Genomic DNA, 27,187 nt, shown 5'->3' with positions numbered 1-27,187 from the left:
AAGTGACCAGCTATGAAAGATGGATATACAGTTATTATCAGAAGTACTGAGAGAAAAAAGATGTACCCTAACTAATGTATTTTACTTTTATAAGATCAAGCCTATTGTAACTTCTTACCCTGATCCAATTAGTTCTGCATACTGATGCTCTTCCAACTGAGGAATCATAAAATTCTAATCAATTTTAGTTCTTAAAGCACTGGGACATGTAATTCATGTCAAAGGAGCTGTATAAAAGTTGCTTTAGAGTCACCATCTCACCAAGGGATACACATGATCTGATATTTATGGGTTTCAAATAATATTAACATGCCCCCTCAATAAAACAAGAAGACAACATCTGAAATCACATTCATATTAGCTAAACTTATAGATTTGTATTCTGTCCCCAGAAATCCATATGATCAGTGATCCTCAGAGAGAGAAAATAATATATATCTCTCCACCTAATTACATACTCCAAAAAGACTTAGATAATCTCTCTGAAATACTTTCCGATGCCTGTATCTATGTGTGTGGAGTTACCTCCTCGTCGCTTTCCAGTTCCAATCCCGTCTCGAGGAGGTTATGCTCGTACTCCTCCCTGCGTAACCTCCTGTCATCCTCGGGGAAATCCACTGGCTGTAAACCAATCTCAGGGTCTGGCTCCTGGCGTCGGCTGTTCATTGATTCCCGGTTGCGGGAGCCCGCCCCTTTGCGGCTCGACTTCTTGAACTGATAGACCAGCACGTAATCCACGCGTCGCTTCCCATCCTGGAAGTACAAACCGTCCCGTGACTGAGTGTCCTGGTCGGAAGAGATGGTGTTCAATATCTTGGGGGTTGGGGTGGAGGGGGTGGGGTTGTGGGCAAAAAAAACACAAACACAAGAGAAGAGGAACATTAGTTTACATGTCAGCTGAATTTTGAGATTTTGCAGAGTAGAGTCAAACATAATAATAAATAATCCTTACATTTGATATCGCGCCTTATTATGTCTTCAAGACATCTTAAAGCGTTTCACAGAATATACCCTAAAGTGAATCGGCTGTATATTTTATGAGCGAAATACAGCCGCCAAACAGTTGTGGATTGCTTCAGTTGATAAATGCATTGAAAACTAACACAGACATCAAGAAAGTCCAAGGATTGGTCTGCGCATATTGATTTCAGTTCCCCCTCCCCCCCACAACCCCACCCGGGCTAAGTACAGTGGAGGTAAACAAATCATTATGGAGGCAGGATTGGCTGTAAGTTGGCACCGACAATGAACGGTTGGTAAAATAAGGAAATTTAAAAATCAGAGTCACAAATAATGGAGGCCCTTTGGCCCTTTTCATTTATCCTTCCACGATACCCACTCTATCATCTCCAAATAAGAACAGTTACAGCCCTGCAGCATCTCACCAGTATAGTAAATGTCAGGTGTATAATTGTAGAAGAAATTGGCAAAAATTAATTTTCAAACAATCAATCATCAAGAAGCAGGGAAGGAAGAGCTCTTCTTTCTGATCATGACTTCAGTGCGGTAGATATTCAACATACTCATAGGGACTGTGTTTTGTAGACAAACTCAGCAACCAATTTGCACACAGCAACGTCTCACAAAATAGCCTTGACGTGTGTGGCCAATTTTATTTCGACTGTGGAATCTGATAGCAAAAAAACAAGCTGAATATTTTGAGAGCTACACCAATTAACCCGATGTGCATCAGTGATCATTTCTTTTCAACCGTGCACATTAATTAGAGTTTTGTTTTTAATTTTGCTACTTGGCAACCCACCAAAAAATCTCATAAGTATTTATGGTTTAAGTAATTATGTTTTTTGAAACAAAAAGTGCATAAAACTGGTGATGTTTGAGCTCATTAAAGCAAATCCATTCAAATCTGGATAGGAAGAACTTCCATGTTTGACATTCTACCAGGTCAGATATAATGCAGGTAGCATGCAAAGTAACTTTCCAATGCAGCCTCAGAATAGCACGTCTCATTGCACCAGACAAGTGGATTTTCATATTCCCAAACAACCATTCCTGCAGACTCTCAGCGTGAAAGATTATCAATTTGGTACACAAATATATGCTGAATTTGGGGAGTTTTAAGATGTGCTCTTAAACCCATCAGCAGCTAGTTTACAATCACCTAGATCGATTTTGTGTAGGGCCTATATATCCACTTGACAGAAGAGAATTGAATTGCAATGAATCCTGCTGGGCTGGATTCAGATTCAGATCATGCAGCTGAAAGAAGTAGGACTAAATGGTGATATTGTGCCATTATCTCCCGACAAACTGATTATTAGAAATAAATCAGCCGAGATAAAACTTGTGTTTGGAAATGTAAACGTTTTAAACTTAAATTGCTGTGTGAGTGGCAGTCTGGATTTTTTAAAAATTGAAAATGCATTCTGTGCTTCTCTGGTCAGATAACTGATGGAACAATTTATAGAAAAAGCCAGGACCAGTTAAGATCTGCTTTGCCTACAAATCATTTTGACTGCAGTACCATTTGGAACTGCAAATGGAATGTATTTTGCTTTTGTTTCTACTGTAGAAGCAAAGTTATCATTTAGTGTAGTAGTAAATATTTACTCAAGAATAATTCAAAGCATGCCAAAGTTTAACTTTGGCTCATATCTAATAATTAATTGCAATAAATAGACAATATCTCAGCATTGACAGTGAGTTATAGCAGATCTGTTTGCTCGTCACCATCATCAGGGAGATATTCTGGTTATTCAATGAGTCCAGAGCACTTGGAAGAACCTGTCAGAGCTGTAATCTGAGTTGAGTATATGGAATCCATGAACTACTCCAGTTATGATGGATGCTCTCAACACTGTTGTTCTACATTTATGGTTTAAAAAGATTTGCTTATGCGCATATGTAAATTCTGTATATAACATATATATAGCGCCTGATCACGTCGTTGAGATGTCTCAAAGCGCTTCACAGAACACACTGTAGAGTGTAGTGACTGTGTGTTTGGTGGTCAAAACCCGGGAGCCAATTGTGCTCAGCAGTGTCCCACAAACTGTCGTGGATTGAGTATACATTTTTTTTTTGGGTGGAGGAGAGATGAAGGATGTGACTGCAGTTTTCCACTTTCATCACACAGTCAACATCAACCACATTCTTTAGGTCACCTCACCAGATGGATAGCAAAGCTCCATGTTGCTTCAGGTAGAATACATCATAGCCAGATGCAGAGTAAAGCTCCCTCTGCTGTTTAAACAATCAGTCGTAAACCAATCTATAGAAGAGCACCATCTATAGCACAGGTACAGACTTTTGATTTCCTACAGCAACCCAATAATTGTCCATAAAGTCTTCAAGTTTAGGGTCAATCTATAGCAAACTACAGGCAGCCTCTATTGTGACTGTATGCCATGAGGAACTGGAAATAAGTTGGCCCTTCTCCATTTTCATATAAGACTCTTGCAGTCATCCAAAATGAATTGGAGCCCAGTCATGTGTAAAGCAACTTAGCAAAAGCAGCATTCGACTAGAGTGAAACATGCAGTTTATATATGGAATTGAGGTAAGAGGAGAAAGCTAAATATTAGAATGGGGCAAAGTGATCAGCGTAAGACCCGCCTCCGGGCTAGTTCTAGCTCAGCACACACAGAAATGCTTATAATACTGTATGCTGTACTTCAACAGTCATTTTGCTGGTGATTTCAGATCCAGAATAATGTACTGAAATGCAATTCCCTTTGTCAATTGTCTCTGTTGACCAACAAAATCAATTCAGGTCATTATACATTATAACCTAGTGTCTGGTGACAATCAGAGCACATCTTAAAACTTTTCACTCGCAAATAAACACATATACAAGTCCAATTTATACTGGGGGGAAATTTAACATGCAAAATAAAACATAAACTAGCCCGTTACTTCTAACATCGAACTAAACTATGGTTGGCTAAATTTCACCTAACTGTGGCATTAATAGGGCCAATCTGAATAATAGCAACAGCAGTTACTATATAATATAATTACTATATAGTTACTATATACTCTTATATTATTAAGGTGAATAACAGCTTGCATTCATATAGCATCCTTCATGTATGATAACATCTTGGAGCAACTCACAAAGATGGGACAGCAGGGGAGAAGGGGGAGGGAAAAGTGACTATACTTGCGGTCGAAGAGGTAGGCTCTTAAATGGGATTTAAAGACGGTGGGGCGGACAGAGGGAGGGAGTTGCAGAGGTTAGGGGCTGATTGCGTTGATGGTGGTGCGGAGGGGACGGGGGACATGCAACAAGCGCGAGTTAGCCAAGTGGGAAGGGCATGCAGAAGAGTGGGGTAGGAGAAGAGCATAGAGATAGGGAGGGGTTAGGGCACCAAGGGATTCATAGGTCAGTGTACCTTAAGTTCGATCTGTTCAGAGACCGAACGCCAGTGGAAGCTAGTGAGAACTGGATTGCTCGTCATGCAGAGTGCGGCGTGGTGGCACAGTTTGGGATTAATTGGGGTTTACTAATGGTGAAACTAGAGAGACAGTAGAGTGTGTTTGAAAAACAATATAGTCGAGAAGTAAATAAGGCGTGAATTCAGAGCAACAGTCTCTGAAATGTGATGCGCACTCTCTCCCTAGAGGGACACATCCTGCGCACCCAATTCTGGAGAGTATTGGGTGCAGGTTGGGGAGAGCCAAGGCTCTGGAGTCCCCAAAGTGTGCGTTGGGGTACTGTTTAACCATTTAAATCCGTACAGTTTTAGCATTGAACACCTTGATCAACAACAGGATTGTGGATTGGATATCTTAGAGCTGCTGGTGGCAAACCACATTTCAAACAACAAACAAGAACTTGCAGTGATATAGCACCCTTCATGGAAGGTGATGTCTCAGTGCACTTCGCGACAGGAATAAACCTTAAAATTTTAAAACAAACCTTAAATTGGTCTGAAGTAGTACAACTTAATATCTACAAGTTGAACGACAACTACTCTATCAGTTCTTTACCATAAAGTGTAGTGACTGTTTTGTAATGCTCAACATAATATTTAAAAATAAGTTTTCAGAGTAGCGAACTAAACATTGAACATCGTTGTTCACACAGTGATTGCTCACCTACGCAATACACAGACTGTTCACCGTGTTCACCTACAAAATATACAGTCACTACACTTTACAGAAATCCTGTGAAGCACTTTGTAACACGAAAGGTGGCATATCGAATGCAAAGACGAGAAAAACAGACTGGTTTCATACTGACATGGATTTAAAGACATGAAGAGGTAATCCAATGGGACTGTGATTAAAATCTTCCCCCACTCACCAGATACAATTCCTTCCCCTCCCCACCATAAATTAGGCAGACCCCACTCATTAACTAGGATTTAACGCCCATGAGATACCCCTCACTCACTCCCTATAATCTTTTAGCCACTCATACAATTAGAGATCATCAACTCATGCTTCAGCCACGAGCCTCACAAACAAGTTTATGTGAAGCACCGCTTTTAACCCGCTCAAAACTAATAAAACTGACACTCAGAAGCACAGCTGCCCACTTTGCATCCTGTTCAACTGCACTTAATACCACACTGAATCACGACCTGCAAGCAGATCATTAAACACGAAAGAAGTCTGCAGCAGATTAGTACAATAAGGAAAATAAACTATTTAAGAGGGGGTGGGGGGGAAACCTCAAAACAAAATCAGCAACACTGGTACAGTCATATGTTTGATAAAGTTGCAGATGTCCATTAGGATCAATGATATTTTAAAATCAATGGGTTTAATTCAATGAGTAGCTGTGCTACACAGAAAGGGACAATCCAGATTTAATCTCTGATCCACAATGTGTTAACTAATTTCATCCAGGACAGGTGAGATGAGGGGCGATGGCAATTGGCCTCAGCCCCCTGAATTGAGGGCAGAGGGAGAAGCAGAAATGTGTCAGGGTCCCCATGCTTGATCACTCTTCAAAGAAAGCTGGTTGGAAATGAATATATGGACATTAAGTAGTTGACAGCTTTGACTGGGATGCCCCCACATGGTGTTTGAATAACCTGCTGGCACTGACTGACTGGCTGCCAAGGCTTTACAAAGCAATGAGAGCCATTGCAGCCAGGTATAGAAGCAGAACCCACAAGGCAAGGAGTCAGCTATCTATATATTGGAGGACATTTAGAGGACAAAAACACTCAGGGAGATTCAACAACCTGCACCAAATCTGAATTCCCTTGCACTGAAATAACATCAGTGTAGACCAAGAAACGTTGCTCACACAACACAAAACGAGGTGCCTTAGTAGTGGATTGAAATAGTTAAGAGCTGCATATCTATTTACTGTACATGTTAAATTTACTGTAGACAGTATTTAAAGCCTCTAAAGTCGTATTCTGTTTTGTTCAACAATAAACCTTGGGGAAGGAAGGAAGCGGAGATGGAGTTGGAATTGGAGAGCTCACGTTCATATGAAGTACATTAAAACTTTCCATCACCTGCCCTCGAGTTATAATGGGTCTGACAGAAGTTTGGGAGAGAGAAAGAAAACAGAGTAAGAACTCACCACACTCGCACTAAATCATTTAGGTTTTTTTTTAACAAGTCCAAGCAGAACCTATCCTGATCACAGTTCCTTAGCTCCCAATACCAAGTAAACTCCTTCCTGAAAGCGAGTTTTAATTGTTTTTTTTTTAAAAAAAGCAAAGATTGTGCCTTAAGAAAGTGCTACCATTTGATCAAATAGTTTTAAAACATTTTTTAAAAAAAAATACAAAGAAAATGCACAAAAGCCTTAAGTACAGGGTGACCCCAAAAGTCGTGCTATCTACCCTATTATCTATATATATATTAAAAAATCTCAAAATATCATCATTTCTTCAAGACTCATTAAACATTGTAATGGATGGTATTTGCGTCTATGTTTTTGGGTGACCCCGCATTATGACTTGGTGGGTGAAGCACGGTGTGGGCTGGAGGGTTATGGGGTGATTCCCTTTGCTAATAAACAGGGAAGGCAGAAAAAAAAGGAGACTTACAATGACCTCCTCTTGTAGGGTCGGGTCGCTCAGCAGGACCTCAGTCATAGGATCCCTCTGTGCTGGGCTCTCTCCTGGGGTCCCATTGCCCTGGGCAGGGCAGCCTTGTGCCAGTGGGTCCCCCTCTGCACAGTCTGGACGCTCAGCTGCTCCAGTGGGCTCCATTGCCCCAAACTCAGGTGCCTGTTCCGACATGGGCTGGTGTGGAGAGCGCTTGTGTTGGCTTCTTTATTGCGGGGCCATCGCTGTGTGCAAGGTCTCAGGCATCCATCCAACAACACAAGACCACTAGACTGGCTGGGACTGGGGGACTGACTGGGACTGAGGGACTGGGGGACTGGCTGGGACTGGGGGACTGGCTGGGACTGGGGGACTGACTGGGACTGGGGGACTGGCTGGGACTGGGGGACTGGCTGGGACTGGGGGACTGGGGGACTGGCTGGGACTGAGGGACTGGCTGGGACTGGGAGACTGGCTGGGACTGGGGACTGGGGGACTGGCTGGGACTGGGACTGGCTGGACTGAGGGACTGGGGGACTGGCTGGGACTGGGGACTGGCTGGGACTGAGGGACTGGGGGACTGGCTGGGACTGGGGACTGGCTGGGACTGGGGACTGGCTGGGACTGGGGGACTGGCTGGGACTGGGGGACTGGCTGGGACTGGGGGCTGGGACTGGCTGGGACTGGCTGGGACTGGGGGACTGGCTGGGACTGAGGGACTGGGGACTGGCTGGGACTGGGGGACTGGCTGGGACTGGGGGACTGGCTGGGACTGGGGACTGGCTGGGACTGGGGGACTGGCTGGGACTGGGGGACTGGCTGGGACTGGCTGGGACTGGGAGACTGGCTGGGACTGGGAGACTGGCTGGGACTGGGGGACTGGGGGACTGGCTGGGACTGGGAGACTGGCTGGGACTGGGAGACTGGCTGGGACTGGGAGACTGGGGGACTGGCTGGGACTGGGAGGACTGGGGGACTGGCTGGGACTGGGAGACTGGTGGCTGACGAGTTGAGGAAGAATCCTTTTCACATGGGTTACTTGAGAAGCCGAGGCTGGTCCCAGCACAATCTAATATTAGATCAAAACTGAATCCCGGTACCACTCACTTCACTTCACTCACTCAGTCAGTGGCTGGTGCTTGGGAACATAGCTCGGTATTCCCAGCTCCAAGACTGTGTGTGCAGTACACACACACACACTAGTGCGCAAAAGAAGGTGCAAACAGATCCGCAGCAGCAACCAAACTGGCAATTAAACTGCACAATTAGCATCTGTGCAATTCAGCGCCCACCCACTTCAACACAGCAAATTACATTACACTTCTCTTTCCCTCTCTGTCTCTCTCTCTCGAGAGGGAGGGAGGAAGAATCCTTTGCTGGTAAACTGTGCTTTTCCACTGCACAGATCACAAACACAGCTGAGCACCTCGTTACCTCCTCCTCCACCTCCTCCACCCCCCCCCCCCCCACCCCCACCCAGGCTTTTTTTTAATTATAAAAATCAAAGTCAATTGACAAGCTCTCCAAGTTGCTTTAAGAAGATTCGCTCCCCATCGCTGGTGTTATTGCAGTCTGGTTTTTTTTTGGTTCTAAGTTGGTGTGAGAGCAATCGGGAAGGATATGCTGATTCAGCCGTTTTACCCACTGCGAGACACACTGCATTGCTTTGCAATAGACGTGTTATTTCCCCGAGTTGTCTGCTCTTTTTTTTTGAAAAAAAAACAAGGTTATGCTGTACTGGAGCGCCCATCACCTGATGCTGTTATTCTTCACATCAACATCTGTTATCCCCCCTGAGCCCAAGTCATTTCACTGCAGTCTTTCGTTTTCTCTGTATTCACCACCAACGAGGCACTGGGTTAGAAGTACCAACTACACCCCCACCCCCCTATTATTTTTACTGTCTCCACTCCCACACTGCAGTAACACTGCCCACTGAAGCCTTTCACAGACCGACAGGACTGCAATGCCAGGAACCAGGTGATCACCACATCCACAGAGATATAGGTTCTTGTTGGAAACACTAACCTGGAGGCAGTTGCTCTATTCAGGGGCTCTAATGATCCGAATGAACTTCCTACTCGCTCCCACCCCGTTTGTAACACAGATAGAAGCCACTGAGCCCCCGTGAGTTTGTATTATTATTAATTATTAATTATTAATAATAATCCTTGCAGTTGACATTGCGCCTTATCACATCGTTGAGAAGTCTCAAAGCGCTTGACAGAATGCACTGTCAAGTGAGTTGACTATATTTTGTGGGTGAAACATGGGCAGCCAATTGCGCACAGAAGGGAGGGAGGGGTTAATAACCGATGTGTTGTTTCCCTTCAGAAGCAAAAGGGTTAATACAACAACTTGCATTTATATAGCGCCCTTCAGGTGGGGCAGCATCTCGGAACGTTTGTACCTTGGGTAACCTCTGTTGAGGGAGGTTTGAAAACTTCCTGTTAGGGAGAGGCACCATTTTTTCCCCCCTTTCTGCACATGTTCCCTTGTGGCTACACGCTCCAGGGGTGATTATTTGACCGCCTGCTCCCAGGGTGATCTCATTCAGCAGCTGCCAGGGATTTACAAAGGGGCTGTGGGCAGCACCCACCACCCCTCCTCTCTGGGCATCCACCTGGCCTCCATATTGAGCATGGGCTACAGTCAACAGAACGACAGAATGGGTATTCTAACCTCCTCTCCTTGATGCTTCCCAAAACATCCACTCTCAGCCCTGGGGAATAGAAGACTTTCCCTTTCAGGATCATTAAGCACACAATTAGAAGCCGATTAAAAGCTCCTTATATGGGTAGCTCCAATGGGTTAACGGAGAGAACTGCAGCTTATGGACTGGGAATGCATTGGTTTGAATCCGCATTGAGTGTGCTGGTCTTGGCCAGGACTGCACAATTGGCCCGTCTGTTCTCAGTGTTAACGAGGGGGGAAAGCAGCCAGAGATCCTGCTCCTGGTCCCTTTAAGGAACCCACCACTGGTCATGTGTGGGACAGCTGCATGAGGTGAGGTCAGGCTTTGCCTGTAACCCCCTTTTGTACTGCAGTGAGCTTTGCCTCCTGAAGACAATTTTACATAAATACTCCCTGACACCCAAAGGTAATCAAGTAACAATACCAGAATATTCCACCCAGCCAGCTACCCTCCACAGACACATCTCTCCCTCTTCCCACCTGTCAACAATAAAGAAAAACATCTTGTCCTGTGAAATATGAGTTCTCTGTCTGACCACATTTACTCCGATTACCTCCAGGAATGGAGGTATCCAAATGGATACTCATTCAGTTCTTTTTTGAAGGAATTAATCAGTATATTAATTGCTTATGCTAAAGTCTGTTTCATGGACCCTACTGGAAGATGGGGTTTGTGGAGGTAGGAGGACAAAATAGGTCACCCTTCATACACGATAGTGTCTCGGATGTACAGTGGCGGGCTAGATGCTAAGCAAAGGAGAAGAGGGAGGTGGAAAGACCATAGACGCGATCAAAGGGATTGACGTGGCAGGATTGAGGCAGGGAGGTCCAGAGGTGAGGGGCACAATAGCTGAAGGCACTCTACCTATGTGAAGCATAAAACTACATGTTTTCATTCAAATCCCTCAATGTCAAGCACCTTGGGATGTTCTCCAAACATGAAAGGTGCTATACAAATGTAATTTGGTGTTGATGTTTGTTGTTGTTCTTGCAGTCCACGTCAAACCGCCTGCTTACATTTATACCCTCCATGGCTCTCTACATTTTAAAGATATGGATTATATCTGCCTTTAATTCTACCAGTGGTTTGAGAAGTTGTGACACATATATGGTAAAGCTAGATCAGTTCTCCACAATTCATTCTGAATATAAATGGGAATAACGCTGACAAGCACAGCTTCAGTCTTTTCAAGTAGGCTTTACCTCTCTGAAACTGAATAATAACAACCCTTGTGTTTGTTGTACCGCCTTTCATGTCAGGAGGACATCTCAAAGCGCTTCACGTGATTTACTGCAAAGTGTTGTGACTGAACATTGTGTAGGCGAATGCGGCAGCCAATTTGCACACATCAGTGTCCCACAAACAGCCATGAAGTGGCTTTTATAATTGGAGGAGTTGATAGTCATGTCACCGGGAGAAACCCTTCACTCTTCGTGTCATGGGATCTTTAACATCTACCTGAAGTTGTCACTAGATGGCACCTGAAAGCAGCATTTACCTGGCCATCTTGTTTGCTGATTTCCTCTTCCCCCATAGGAAGCACCTAGCCTTCCTGCCTCTGAAGGCCTCAAAATCATATCTTGAAATTCCACCTTAAAACCTACGTCTCTGACTGTGCCTATGGCCACCTCCCTTTCTTCCTTATTCGGGGTCCAACTCCTCACTGTGCAGCCAAGACGCTATCCTGTATTTACATTGCAGTTACTATATAAATCAAATAAAAATTAACTAGCCTCAAGCAATGTTACAAGAAATATATTTCGCCCTGTTCCGTCCTGTCCCAGCACTTTATTGACCAGTGAACATGTATGTTGATGTACCATGCCAACACATTGCTAAACAGGTCATTTAATAAAGAAACACAGAGAAAAGATTGCTACAGTTAATACTAATACTAATCCTTGTATTTGATATAGCGCTTTTCATGTCTTCTAGACGTCCCAAAGCGCTTCACAGAATATACTGCAAAGTGAATTGACTGTATATTTGTGGGCGAACGGGGCAGGCAATTGCGCACAGCAATGTCCCACAAACAGTCGTGGATTGAAAATGACCAATTTATTATTCTTTTGTTTTTGGAGGGATTATTATTAGGCTCTGTGTGGAGTAAGGAAACTTGCCCAAGGTTTCGCCCTCTGCCTGGAGTTGAACTCAGGTCTCTCGCTTGCAAAGCGAGTGCTCTAACAACTGAGCTACAGGACTCCATAGTTATAATAATAATAATAATCAGTTATTGATTAAGTAACCAGACTTTTTTTGTTTCTATCATAAATGAACGATTTTTTGTTTTTCATACAGGCTTTTGGGCTGGTGCGAACAGGCAAGGTCCATTATATGGAGCAGGAAAAATAAGTCATTGTAGACAAAGAGGGGATAAAAACAGGCATTTTGTGTAAAGGACCGCTGCCTCAAATGCTCCCAGACCAACTCTGCTTCTTGATCTACTATGCAGTCTCTCACTGGCTGAGTGAGTGCTTTCAAATACTGCTTTCATTTCTTGGAAGTTTTTAAATCAGATCTGAAAATTGGAGATTCCCTCTGCATATTGCAGAAAATATACTTTATTGGCAGGGCTCAAAAGCTACTTTGTCACAGAAGGCGAATACAATAGGAGTCAAATGTGGGGTTGCATGAAGGGCCTATACAAATGTAATTTGTTGTTGTTACACAAATCTTGAGATATTATACCTCAGTGCTCCAGGCTCTCAACTACGGGAAATATACAGGAAATAGCAACTCTGATTCACAAGTAAACTACAGATAACTTGATATCCCAAGGAGTCCACAGCAATCGTTTCAATTTGCAAAACAAAAATAGGAATTCTTTTCGTAAAAATTCTGGAGCAGGCTGATCTAAAGCTCACCCTGGAGAATTCCTTTAATCTGGAAAATTCATCATTTGTGATGTGAAGATACTTATTGACAGAACAGGTTAGTGGGTGGATGGATTGCAATAGTAAAAGAAATGAGCTGATGTGAACAACAGAAGTAAGGTACGTAATGTCCAGCAATAGGAATCCTCAGAAGCATCAGCTGCCATTAGCATCTGTCCCATCCCCTGTGCCAATGTGGAATCATCTGTGATTTCAATATTCAGTGACAACTGTGTAGGTACAAGTACTTTGTGTTGAACCTTTGGGTTATATAAGAATTGGATTGCTGGCTACTGATCAAAGGAAAAGACCCTGCAAAATGGAGCCTGCTGCAAACAATGTAATCTGGGCACTGAGCCTCTCTCATAATACAGTACGAGAAAAGTGCCGCGCTGGAAGTCAAAGGGTATTTTTCATTCTCACTGTAAGCAATGTTAAAGTGTTCCTCGGCACTTTGTGAGCACAGCTTGTTGGCGTATTATACTGGTGCTGTTTTAGAAATAAAAATGTAAATATTACTGTTATAATAATGTTCACGAAAGCAAACAATGAATAAACTATTTTCATAGACCTGTGAGTATCTGGCTTCCATAATAATAATAATCCTTGCATTTGATGTAGCGCCCAACATCAAAATGTCTCAAAGTACTTCACAAGTAATCGCTGTCAAGTGTAGTGACTATTTGCAGCCAAGCACAACAGCCAATCTGCATGCAGCAAGGTCCCACAAGCATCCAAGAAGTGATTTACCAAACTATCAACAGGATTGTTGGCCAGAACATTGGAAGAAAATCCCTTCTCTTTTCAAAGTGTCATAAGATCTTTAACATCCACTTGAACAGTCAGACAGGACCTTGGTTTAACATCTTTCCAAAGGCCAGCACCTCCAAGAATTCAGCACTTACCTACCTACGACTGAATCTGAATGTCAGCCTGGACAATGTCCTTAAGTCTCAAGCAGGACTTCAACTCCCAACCTTTTGACACAGAGGTGAGAATCAGACCAACTGAGCCAAGCTCACACACACCCATATGATAACAACCCATATTTGTGACTATTGGTAAGCTGGTTCTCAGAGATGGATTAGACGAAGCAATATTTTTCCGAAATAGTAGCAGATACCAAATGGTGTATACTGGAGCTGCCTGCACAAGATTGAAGGCAGACTACTCAAACTCTTGGGGAATAATCAGAACTTTATTGTTTAGGGCAACGCTGCCTCAACTTATGAGGTCTTTTCATCGATTTGATTATCTGGCAAGCAATGCTCTCAGCTGCCAGCCAAAGATGTCAGCGATGTGGTAAAGCAAGATGTTGATTCACTTACAATAGATTCTCGGTGGAGATATCCTATGTCTTCGATTCCTTTGATATTGATAATATCGACACCTTTTTCACCTCCGGGGAATGGGTGGTACATCTCGTTTCTCAACATGGTGCAATTCTCATATGTTTGCAGTTTCTCCTCAGGTTCAGAAAGATCTGCAGTGTTTGTGCTCCCCTCACTCTTGATTGTATCTGAAACAGGAATCAGGAAAACAGTGAAATCATAGACCTAAGGCTTATTATTTTATTAACTATCTTGTTAAAGTTTTGCCGTATCTAACCAATCTAAAAAAAAGTTTGCTAGTTGCTTGAATATGTAACCGTGCAATAAATACACTCCAGATACATTACAAAATGGTTCTCAGGAGCAAAACTCTGGATGCCTCAATTATACATTTATATTCTCTTTCCCCAAAGTAGTGTGACAGCTCATGTGATTTAGATGCTGTGTAAAGCAATATAATGAGTCTCGTACTCTGCATGCTAAACTGACATATTTGCCCACAAATATACAGTCATTTCACTTTATAGTAGATTCTGTAAAGTGCTTTGAGACGTCTAGAAAATGTGAAAAGCGCTATATCAAATGCAAGGATTATTATTATATGATACTTAATTTGTAATAAAGTGGAAACATAAATCTGAAAGCATTTTCTCTACCCCCCTCCCCCCAATTAATTGTCATCCCAGGCTCCTTTCACATAATTAAATAGAACAATTATGATTTTTTTAAAAATCTGTAACCAGTTTTATAATGTACGTTGTGATACAACCCTTGCTGCAGCAGATGCCCATCTGCCAACTTTACTGCACTGATGAATGTTATCTTTTAATGGTGTCAAGTTAAAGAGAGCCTCTAAGTCAGACAGTTTATTACCGGTTTGTCAGACTTCATGGCGTATTCCTCTTCATTAAATTTTCCATCAAACAAGCAACTCAATGAAACATCCTTTTTTTTTAAAAAAAAACAAAATCTCAAGCCCAACACATGGAAAAGTATCATATAAAATTGAGAAGAAATCAGCTAGTTTCACTGTGTATCCTATTTATATCATATCTCAAATCTCCAGATGCGCAGTTGTAATCCTAGGTTATGGGCTTCCATGCAGAAAACGAATTAAAATGCTTGGCGGACACAGTTATAGTGTTTTGAGTCCCTGTACCCATACTGTTGCATGGCAGCAAGACATAAAACAATGGATAAATGAACCATCACTGGACCTTCCACACAGACTCCCAGGCTTCTCACCACTATACCGAACTAAAAAAAGAATTGTAAAACTATCTTGAAAAAGCATGGCTGAGTCATTGTATAAACAAAACCGGACTGGAATCCCCCTTGGATATGTATTATTCAACAAGTGGGAACTGGTGTCATCATATCACAACTTTGTTACTTCTGTTATCTGATCAGGTTCCGCACTGGATAAATATCAAACCTAGAGGGACCCCACCAAGTGCTCTTTAAACCTCCCTGTGCAGACGTTTCACAATTTAGCGCAGACCAAAATAAAGCGAGGAGTGCCTCAATATTTATTTTTGAAAAAGTCACGTCAGGCTCGACTCTCTTTCGCGTGAAGTGTGGATGTGCAATTCATGTTGTGATACTGAACGAGGGCAGGTTTCATCCCTGATTTTGTGCCATTATCTGATTCCAATCAGGGAAGCAAATGAACCCAGCTTTCCTGGATTGAGCAGAATAAAAATATATTGGCCTAACATGATTCAGGAGAGGTGGACAGGATCAGGTCTGCAAGTCCCTGATCCTGTCCACTCTGTTCCCTATGTAGACTAACACATGGACTATCACTGTCCAGTCATACAAATGAGCAATGATTGCTAGGATAATTACCAGAGTGTTGATAGGACCTGTGGAACTATACCCTACCATGGGTCACCAACTTTGGTAGACCAAAGGAGAAATATAGATACGCAAACATTAGCAAAAGAAAAAAAAATGAAGATCCTTGTAAAGAAATATTTCCTGGTGTCTGTCCTGAATTTGCCGTTTATAGCTAAATGTTTTAGAAACAAAACTTGCAACAGTTCAATATTAATTTAGTCAAGGGATCTATTTCTGTAGTATATATGTTAAAGTTATTTTTTTTTGACTGTGCCCTACATCCATCCAAAACATTCTTGTGTTGTTTGTGCAAACCGGCTTCCATACTCTGAATGGTGTCTAGGATTATTGAAACAAAAATTACAATTACAGTATTAATTATGATATTACAATCATTTCAGTTCCTACTTTTTGTAACTAACCTGTTCGGGTGTTGTGTAACAAAGTGGAGCTATTTTTTGTGAACTTGGACAATATATGTGCAGTGATTTTGTTGAGATAAGGCAGAATGAGATGACTCTTGATATTTATGGAAATGTAATTTGAAACTCTTCTGGATCCGACTGCACTATTAATCCCACAGATGTCCTATAATTCTCACGTGTTCTTGTCAATTACTTTACAGCAATTTCTGTGTACAGCACTGATGCCTCATTGAAATTAGTGTGAGATGTATTAGATGCTCTAATTCATGTTCAACCGATTTACAAAGCACAAAACGCAACAGTGTCACTTGTTTCTAAAGCATCACCTTCCTCTGATGTTCACAAGAGCATAAATGTCAAACAATAGGGCAATGTCCACATGGATCTTTCTAAATTAAGTTTTTGGGGGGGGGGGTAAAAAAAAAAGGTAAATTGCAAACCATTGCCATGGATTTAGATCACAAGGACCGAGCTGGCACTCCAATTACATTTGCTCGGAATCATCCGCAGTAAATTATCCGGTTAGAAATAACAGACAATATCAATCGCTAAACAAACAATTCAGATCCAAGGCTGTGGAATAGGCTGCTGTTTCCTGTGACAGGGCGCAGTCGGTGCAGGCAAAATTATGCTTTCTGCTGATCCCGAATCTGCCCAGTAATCTATCCTGCAAACAGCAGCGAACGAGACCCAGAATAAATACACACTAGAAAAGTTGCAGGGTTATATAAAGAGTCAGACAAATTCAGAACTGGAGACTACGAATTATTAATTCGGTGTACAGCACTGGGTATCTATCTATATATCGGCCTTAAACCATCCAAATAAACAAAGCGAATACCCCAATAGAGAAACTAGATGTTGCAGTCAGCACTCAACACATTGCCCCCTTTTTTTGTAAATTAGAAAAGACAAGTTCATCTCACCAGCAGCACAGTGACATCAGCCCAGAGCCACTCTGGTATTGAGTCACGTCAAATGAAGGGAGTATTTCAGATCACACTGTTTAAAGCTCGATTTGGAAGGGCGGGACACGACAACAGTGGAGGACAGACTCCCCCAAGACAGTACTTGTATTCAGGCATGAGAGAGAGAGAGAGGGGGGGGGGAGAGAGAGAGGGGGAGAGAGAGGGTGGGGTGGGGGGGATCTCTGGTCATCAACAAAAGCGTGAGAGTACACACCTCAGAGCAGAATCTCAAACGCTGCCCAGTGCAGGTGGGCTCCCTGAGAAGCTACAGAGCTGCGATAAAAGAAGCACAAACTCTGATGGATACCCGAAATTCGAGGAAACCCTTTGCGGGGGGTTTGTACGGTGCGGATGCAAAGCAAAAGCGACGCGGTTTTCCAGCAGTAAAGCCATTACTTGTGGGGAAGCTGAGCAGCTGGTTTCCACCCTGAATCACATTGGCCCGGAGAGGTGCGGGGAGAGCTCTGTGCAGAAGGGGAAAACGACTCTGATGTCGATTGCCAGATTTGCTGCTGCTGTTTGATGTGACTGTTGATGTTACTAAAGATAAACGCACCGGGACACCCGAGAAACTGGAGGGGAGTCCACCCGAAGGCGGTCCTGGATGCTTCTCGTCGCTTGCAATGTAATATTGCAGTGGGTTGTAACGGTTCCTGTAATAATTTCCAAAGTGGAGTCCAGAGCTGAAGTCCCAATCCTTGATCTCAGCCCCAAGTCACTGTAATTTTCCGCACTGTTTTTTTTTTTTTGGGGGGGGGAACAGGCAAAAAAACAGCACGGGAACAACTCCAGAGTGAGAGTGAGAGAGAGAGTAAATAACACGGATCAGGGTTAGAGCTCCAGAATGTCAATCACTGAGTGCTGTGTGTGTGTGTGAGAGAGAGAGAGAGAGAGAGTCAACTTGTAGATTATGTTGCGTTCCAAACGCGATAACGGGCCATCACTGGGGTTCACACTGTCGACCACTACTGTCTTAAAATCTCCCCCTACACTCTCCCCATTCGCATTCACTCAACTCGGGAGCAATTGGGAAGGCGATTTGATGAATCCTCAGTAAAACCTCACAGCTGGTGTGTGTCAAGTCACTTTCCTTCTCTGCTCCAGGAGACGCGTCGCCTCTCTCTCTCTCTCTCTCTTTGCCGACTCCAGTTTTCATGTGTCCAGTGTGTCTTTTGAATTCGGGCTGCAATCCAAGTCATGTTTGGCAGCTGAAATAAGCAGACATCGATTCTCTCCCCCCCCCCTCTCTCACAGTCTTCGTGGGAATGAAAGCAAAACGATTTGCAAGACGACAAGTCGGTTTCCAGCTCATTCATTCTTTTTAAAAATATACAGATTGAGTACAAGTCACAAATGTCCTCAGGAAACTCATAACTCTCTAAATACTATTCAAACTACCTATATGGTTGTCACACACTTTGCAGGATGTTGCACACATTTTTTTTTGTGTGCGGTTAACAGCAATTAGGCTAATTTAAACCTAATTGACCATGTTATACGTTTGCAACTCTTGACTTGCTGTGGACACTCTTACCCATGGTGAGGAGTTTCCACATCAGTCAGACAGACACCCTACCCACCCGGCTGACACCTCAAAAGAAGTATTAGATTCCCAGATATCCTTTTTCAATCTCGACTAGGGGTTTGATTTGGCACGGTTGGACTTGAAACGAACTTACTGAACAGTTCCATATGTTTGGAGGGCGGTGAACAGTTGTATTTTTAAATCTGTGGTCGTGAATTGAGTGTTAGATTTTTTTTTAAAAATGTCGAGGGGGGAAATCAGTGAAAGGGGCAAAATCACACACATACATACACCACACAGATGGATGGTTTATGCGCGGATCTGGAGGTTAGCACATGCCCAATGTTAGGAACACTTTAGGGCATTCCTGGGTCTCGCTGACTCGACTGATGCAGAAATAGTCGCTCAGGTCTCTGGGTTCTCAGTTTGGATTACATGCCATCTCTCTGTTAAATACATCAAATGAACAAACAGGGTTTATTTAAGGTGAGTGGAGAAGGAGAAAGAGAGAGAGAGAGAGAGAGAGAGAGACTGCCCTTGTGCTCTTTCACTGAACAGGTACTTATTAAAGTGGGAATGTTGATGATTTTGACTGCCAACAGCCCACCCAACAGAAGTTCACCTCTTAAGTGTCTTTTTTTTAAAAAAACACACACACACACACATATAGACACAGCTATTAAAATAGATTCAATATTTGCACCGAGTCAAAGTTTTCAATTCGCCACCTCTGTGTTTTGGTGGCAAATTGCGGTGTTTTGGTGCAGAGCCCAATCCCACAGCGAGTTACAGGTTTACCAGGAGAGAGAGAGAGAGAGAGTGGTGAAATGCACTTACATTTACCCATCGCTTCGCGGTGACAAACTTTGGGTAATTCCAGACCATTCCTGTCCATGTCCTCACCTCTGCTCAGTCCTGCAGTGTTTGGCAGCAGTGAACGAACTGATGACAGGAAACAGCGATTTCCCTTTTTAGGGGCTGTTCTTGTGTACACAAAACGAACCTTTCACGCGTTTCCATCGTGTCCTGTCGCCAGTCCCATCACTGAGAACTTTCAGGAGACAAATGAACCCATCAGAGAGTTCCCTCTCTCGCCCGAGCAAAGCCCAGGTACCCTCCAGGTGTCCTCTGGAGTCTAAACTGTGTTGGAACTGTGTTTGTGGGGGAGAGGCACGAACTAAACGCTCACCAATGAATGGTTAGAAGTGCCCACCGAGTGACTGGGACTTACCCCTCCAGCCATCACTGCTTCAGGTCCCATTCACCGAGTGCCTCGGTCGAGCGTGTGGTGGTTTTTGAGGCGTTTTGGCGCAGTTTAAGTCAAAAGTTGAATTGGCAAATGGATATATTGGGGCATTCGGAGATGCCGAGGAGCGGACAAACCCCAACACTTCACCTTTCTCAAACAGGGGCCGTTTGATCTCGTCTGTGGCCACAAAATAAGCTCTGGTTTGGCTCTCGGGAACCCTACAAGTCACACCGACTGTTTCGCACAGTTTGGGCTGAAAGGTTATCCCACCGCTGTGCGCATGTTAGCCCACGTTGCGCTGCTGTATATACACATCATAAGCAGCTCTGGACTCAGCCTCCACATGTTCTGGTTTATATAGTATCAATTCCCATTATGTAAGGGTGTCTATAAATAAACATTATTCGATACAACCGAACCTATTACGCGGCCCCATCTCTCTCTCTTCATATATATATATATTTTGTTCATCGTTTCACTGTAATAGTATTAATCACTGCGGATGTTATTCAATTTACAGTGACGATTTTACACCGATTTTGAAACAATTCGCCATATCATTGGATGCCCTTCTGGTCCCTGACCTGAACCTCCCATCATCAGGAAAAATACCAAGTTATCTTCTCGACGTTGGGCACTTCCTAATTTTCCTCGGGGCAGACGACACCCCTTTCAGAGACAGTTAAACACGTGGAAAGAATCTCACGATCTAAAATAAGAGAGTGTGAGACCTCTACCCCAAAAAAAGGAGGTCATCTCCGGGTATTGAAGTGGATCTGGGATAGAAGTGACAGAGAGAGAGAGAGAGAAAGAAAGAAAGAAACTCAGTGAGTGACAAGAGAACTGGAAACAATATCAGACCAGGAGAGAGAGAGTGGCTGGAGCTGGTACAACTACATCAGGACCAGGGCCATCCATCCCAATGTCTTCATCCAATCCACTGACCAAACACAAGGCAAACCAACCCCCACCCAAAAAAAACCCCAATTGCTTTAGGCTTGTGGTTTGATGAAAATGGGTGCTGTCATCCGTCAGCAGCAGCGCTGATTGGTATCCATTAATTAATCAATGTTAATTATTGCAATTAATTCATTAGTTGATTATTTAATTAATTGATTAATGTTAAACGATATAAGATAAAGCCATGCACTTCATTAACCTGATTAATTAAGCAACGTGGGCTTAAACAACCGAGACTGACTGTATCCGCAACGCAGGTGGGAAGACTTTTATACGCACCCAAAGACTTGGGAATAATATAAAATAAAATTAAGGAAGAACACAAGTTTAAGTTTGTGGACAGCAGAGGGCGCCCACAGACTTGAGTGAATGAGGTCCATTGTTTATTTTGTGAGTGATTCATTGAGTGATTCAGAGGCTTTCAAAAGTGATTCAGAACTTTTTATAGATGTATATAGGGAACCTTTTGACCTCCATTACCCTCTTTATGGAACACAAACAGTTTCATTTGTGTATATATATATATAACTGCATTTTTTTTCAATAAATATTTTCCTGTTCAACCAGACACAATTTGGGATCTCATTGCAAGGATTCTCCATGACTGCACTTGTGTTCAAATAGATTCATTACATCAAAATGTGTCCGGAATAACAATCACAAGTATTGAGGGCAGAAACTGAAGGAGTTATATTTCCAAATGCTCCTCTGCAACGAAAGCATACTGTATTTTACAAATACATAGTTACTACATATTACATGAAGTGTTTTTAGATGTCCCCTCCAGTGTGAAAATAATAAATAATATTCCTTACATTTGGTATAGTGCCTTTCGTGTCAGGAAGACATCTCAAAGCGCTTAGCATTCAATAAGTTTTGTGCCTTCAGCTTTCGTTGACAGGGAGCACAAAGCCAGAACAGCCATGAGACATTTCAATGTGATTTCATGTAGAAGTAACACAATGCTTTTCGAAAGCATTCTATTCAAATACTTTGCAAGGTTTCCCCCTCCTCCCAAATGTCTCTACTAGTTTCTCCTCTCTCCATCTCTCCTGAAAGATTAATGGGTGAGCCTTGACAGAAACCTAGAGGTCAGAGTGTTGCCAAGTGAAGCAAAGGAATTACATATAAAAACATTATCACTGTACAGTAGAACCCATCAGCAGTCCTGCATTTGGCTGGACTGGCCATGTTGTCAGGATTTCAGATGACCACGCTTCGAAGCATGTACTCCACTGCCAGTTGAAATAAGGCAAATGGTATCTTGGCAAACGTCGCTCGAAGGCGATACAGAAACTCCAGCTGCGAAACATTGCCAATGGACACATGGGAAACAACTGCAACCACATGAAGTGAATGGCAGAGAGGTGTCATCAGACTTCAACCCCAGCAAACAACCCAAGCATCAATGCCAACTACAGCAGCACCAGCTGGATCAAAGCCAACTGGTTACTTTCACGCGGGTTGTTTGCGGTCTGTGTCTAGTTTCTCGTTTGGTTAATCAGCCATTGAAGAGGTGAAAGCTTTTCCTCTCCACCGCTGTAAGGGTTCTAAGTTAAATACATTTGAGTGGTCCCAACCCAGCTCTCCCAATGCAGAAAACTAGCCCATAATGTTACACCATGCATTAATTTGGCATCTCGTTCAAAGAGTCTCGAATGGATAACTGAAGTGTCATCAAGGCTATCCTGACAGAAGATCTTTAAATGAACTCAAATGGCTTGAGCTTATTAAAAAGGCATTTACTGCAATTTGACTTTTTTTTAAAAAAAAAGATAAAAGGTTCAGAAGATTTATTGAGAATTATACAATGTGCTAGCAAAGTGAATAGAACTTCAACAAAAGAGAGTGACTTATTCCAAAATCAACCACACCGGATGATAACATGTGTCTAAAGCTTTTTAAAGTTAAGAATGTTTGTGCAGAAATTCTATCAGGGTCCAGGTTTACTCTGTTTATGTTGCATTTTAGAGCATGCAAAATTCGGCAAATTGTTGAACTCTGTCTCAACCTTGAAGTTGGTTTGCTCTGCTTTTTTAAAAAAAAGAACTACAGAGGAAAGTGGGCTCAAGATTAAGGCTGTGTTTAAGTGCTCTGAAACACTGCAGAGGGAGAATGAATCTGGACCCAGGTGGAATTTCTTCCCAGGTGGGTTGAAATCCCCATTAAAAATCTGCTTTAAAACAGAGGTCAAAAATAGTAAACAAAACTTTGTAAAGACAGAAAAGAAAGCCCACAGAAAGGGTTCCTTACACATTCACTGGATATTCCTTTGTCATGCAACTGAGCACAAGTCAGTGAGATCAAGAGAGTTCACCTTCTGTGAAGAAGGAGCTATTACAATCATTACAGTAAATCTGGTGAAGTGCTTTGAGATGTCCTCCCAACATAAAAGGCATCAAGTGCAACATTAAGCCAAAGAAAACAAGAACAACAACAACTTGCATTAATATAGCTAATATAATATAATAAACACTCTTCATGTTGGTTAGAGTCTCGGAGTGCTGCAAAGCTCAGGACATTTTGATTGTCATTTTGATCTGGGCGTTGGGAGTTTTATCTGCCTTTTCCCTATATCATTTTTGGGAGATTCTCTACAAAACCTGCGAAAAGGTTTTGCAAAAAACTGTTTAAAGTCGCAATATAAATGTAAAGTTGGTATTGCATTGCTGTTCAGCATGTCCACTCTGTCATCGGAAATTTGCTCAGCAACTTTTGTAATCTCTTCTGTAAGAGTTCAGTGACAGCTTTTGTCATTCATTGTGTCCGCTGGCCACTTCTTAGTAGTTATCCTCTTTGATTTTCTTTTGCAGCCATTGTTTCTTTGCAACCATCTCTCTTTTCTTTGGCTAACACAGGTCACTCAAGTGTATCCATTTCCGAGGGAGCCACAGCTGGAGTTGAAATGCTTAACATTCCTCTCTGGAGTTGGGAGATGTTTTGTGCTTATGTTTTTGGAGATTACTTGAAGTTATTGTTTTATTTTCGAAGATTTCCCTTGCATGAGTTTAAGTGGTTTAACTTACCTCCTGTTGCTTTTTTTTGTGTATGCCGATTTCGTGACTTTGTGTACGTTCTCAATCACTCAGATATGGTCTTGATGTACAGTGTAATTACTGTTCAACTATGCCTCCTCTTTGATGTACAACACTTAATTCCTCGCAACATTCCCAGTCCCCAAAATCGCCATTTAGATTCACTGCTTATTGCAGGTATAGTGAAGACAATTCAAATGCAAAATTCCTGAGCACATTTGTGAATGAAATGGACAATTGAACCTTGGCGCAATGTGGTCAAGAAACTTAAAAACGCAAAACCAAAAGGAAAAACTTACATAAAAACCCAAACATCGATTCATGCATTGGATTGTGCTCTTGGCTGTTTCTTCAGTCATCTTAAACAAAAGTCAAATGGCAAGGCTTCCCGAGGAAAAGAATCAGTGATTATTTGAGAAAATCACACGATTACAAGATTGGTTTAGATGATGAAGGTCCTTGAGCCATTTGATCTTATTGTTCCAAAATACTCACCCTACTGTCCTCCGATCCCAGCATGAAGCTTCTTTATTTAAATGAGTCCAGTGTCCAGTGTAATGGGCTGAATGGCATCCTCCTGTTCCTAACTTTCGTGAAACCCTACAGGCTAAATACCAGAACCTAGGTGGTTTATGTTTACACCACGGTTCAACAGATTTGATGACGCATGTTTTCCTGCAAGATGTGATGCTTTATGATGAGAAAACTCAAAAAGGGTGGAGGAATGTGTGAGATGTCCATTCACGTAGCTATCCATTGTTATGTGTACGCATAAGTGCTGTTATCGTAGGGAGGGGGAGAAGCATTCAGTATATGTGCTTGGATTAAATGATTCAAAGAAACATAAATCTATTTGTCAGTTAAATCATTTAGATAAATCTTGTGGTGGCATGTCCATGTATGATTTTCACATATCAACGAAAATCAAACCTACCTCATAAATGCTAAACATCAGAAAAAAAGCAGAATAAAGAACTTCACAACACTTTTACTAACATATGTAAGTACTCACGACTGCAACAAGTCTGTCTGTGTACATGATTATAAGTCACCTACAGATGCATCTTTTGGCAAAGTTTCAGACCATCAATAACATTAAATTTGTATTACATTTTAGGCTTCTCTGAAGTCAAGAAAGTTTTTTCTACATGTAATTATAGCACTCAATTACATTAGTCACAACAGAACTGGAGAGATTAAGTATGTGCAGACAGAAAAGATCATATACAGTTTGCATGCTTAAGCTCCATCTTAAAAGACCAAGAAAGGTAATGTTCACTATAGCCTTGTTTTTTTTTGCCAGTTTAATCTTGTTCCCGGTATCCATTGCAGAAAGTAAAATTAAAAACCTTGTTTTTTTTAGTTCTGGCAATGTGACTGTAGTCCTCAGTGGGTTAGTAATAATAATAATAATAATCCTTGCATTTGATATAGCGCTTTTCACGTCGGGAGGACGTCCCGAAGCGCTTCGCAGAATATACTGTAAAGTGAATTGACTGTATATTTGTGGGCGAACTGTCTTCCTGACTTCACTCTCATCCTCTTCACAACACACACACACACACACAGTCTCAGAGCAACGGTGTTCTCCTTTTTTCTAAAAGCAAACGGGTTGCAGTAAAACAGATCGACTTTATTGCAATGTTGGGGGTGTGGGGGTGTGTGTGTGGGTGTGGGGTGTGGGGAGGGGGGGTGTGGGTGGTGGGGGGGGGGGGGGTGCGCCTTGTGGCAGATAAACAAACAGAAGAATATCAATTCTCTCCTGTACTATTTATAGGTATAGAGAGCAAGCGTTTCTGAAGGAGGGAAATGTCTTAAATTAAAACCATGAGGTAGAATTCTCCCACCCCCAGAATAATTATGAGTGTCCACGGACCGAATCCTTACATTAACTCAAAATTTACGCTTTCAAAATGTTACTAAGCAGATACTGAACGCAGATGCAGTGCAGTGCCTTCCAGTTACTGTATCACATAAACATTATTTGTTGCCTGGAGACGTGTATGGAACATCAAAGGCTGATTCAAGTGTCAAACTAAGCCCAGATTTATACTGGAATGAAACCCGTGTAGAAAGTTAATAGAAAATTGCAGGGATTTATTTTTACAAAAGATCTATGGGAATCCTTGGTTTTCTGAAATATACAGGATATTGCATCTGTGTTCTAATCAATGACACATGATGTCACTGCACAACTCTCTTTGACAAACCTGCTGCAATGTGATATCTCGCGTATGTTAACAGGAGAGTAAGTGTCCCTTTGAAGAGTGACTGTTTTACATAGAAACCATGCTAACAGCTGGATGCCAAGCAATGTTATATTACAATTGGCCCAAATCTGAGAGGTTTTTGAATAATGACGTGTTAACCTGACACACTCAGATGAATAATCAACAGGTTTTACATCTGCAAAGCTAAAGATACAGTTATTTATCTATCCTGAAGCGTTGCTCTGATACAACCTGCCTTCAGGATAGTCCTCCTGACATACGGTCATTAAAAACATGAAGAGTGTGGAACGAGAAAGCACTATTTGGCTTTGGGCCGGCTGTTTGCAGTGAATCTTTCCTGGCTTTCCAACAGGGTAATTGCAGAATGCGACTTGTACATCAAATGATCTTCTTCCTAGACAGGGTTTGAGCGATTACATTCAAGTAAACTAAACCAACAGCAGATTTCTGGGACTATTCCAAGCGCCTTAAATCAGAACATCCCAATTTGTAAGGAGTTTTATTTCCATTAGAATGATAAATGGAAGCTCTTTTTCAACTGAATCTGCAAACATTAAATCCTGCGATAGGAGCACTTTTTTGGTGTAAATTGAGAGAGTTTTTGATAAGTTCTGAAACGTATTTCTTGAGGTTTACTCCTACATTTAACTGTCTATTTATCACAGTAGAAGGAGACGTACAACATCCAGGGAACCTTATAAAAGCTTTTTATATTTCTTGAGCTGGCAATAAATCTAAAGTTCATCTATTGCCAAGAGTTTAATCAGACCAAATTTTGAAACCACATTAAAAAGTCACAGATATCTCTCCTGTTCCATCCATTAACCCAACCTCCACCCCCAACCAGTCCTCCAGCAGACTGTTTGGAATGTATTTTGATTGAAAAGAAAGCTTACATTCAAGACCATTAGCTAGCAGAATGGCCCAGCATCCCAGGATTGCCAAAGGAGACATGAGTAAAGTCTGTGGTTAGTCAGGACCCTACATTCGTTCTTAACGTTCACTCACCTTTGACCCTCAGAAGCCATTCTGGTTTCCCAATGAAATGTTTTGGAGCAGAGTGAAAATAGAATGGG

At 42.3% G+C, this 27,187-nt stretch overlaps 1 protein-coding gene across 6 annotated transcripts in view; it reads right to left on the bottom strand.

Annotated features, from left to right (window-relative positions):
• Nucleotides 1–20,196, bottom strand: part of ano1a (anoctamin 1, calcium activated chloride channel a) — a 77,931-nt gene extending 57,735 nt beyond the window's left edge. For 3 of the 6 annotated variants that reach the window (XM_007887726.2, XM_042341467.1, XM_042341468.1), the window contains exons 1-3: nt 19,474–20,196; nt 13,877–14,067; nt 526–813 (exon numbers count right to left, since the gene is read on the bottom strand). In XM_007887726.2, coding sequence (XP_007885917.1) covers nt 526–813; nt 13,877–14,067; nt 19,474–19,531 — 537 coding nt within the window. In that variant the 5' untranslated portion in view covers nt 19,532–20,196. Of the gene's footprint in view, nt 1–525; nt 814–6,980; nt 7,267–13,876; nt 14,068–17,507; nt 17,799–19,473 lie in introns of those variants that run through there. The other 3 variants (XM_007887727.2, XM_007887728.2, XM_042341466.1) reach the window with 3 other exon arrangements.
• Between the last annotated feature and the right edge of the window lie 6,991 nt (nt 20,197–27,187).

This window comes from Callorhinchus milii, unplaced genomic scaffold (assembly GCF_018977255.1).
Source record: "Callorhinchus milii isolate IMCB2004 unplaced genomic scaffold, IMCB_Cmil_1.0 Scaffold17, whole genome shotgun sequence".
NCBI classification, from domain to species: domain Eukaryota; kingdom Metazoa; phylum Chordata; class Chondrichthyes; order Chimaeriformes; family Callorhinchidae; genus Callorhinchus; species Callorhinchus milii.
Note: the sequence above shows the minus strand (reverse complement) of the source record. Positions and strands in the feature narration are given on the sequence as shown.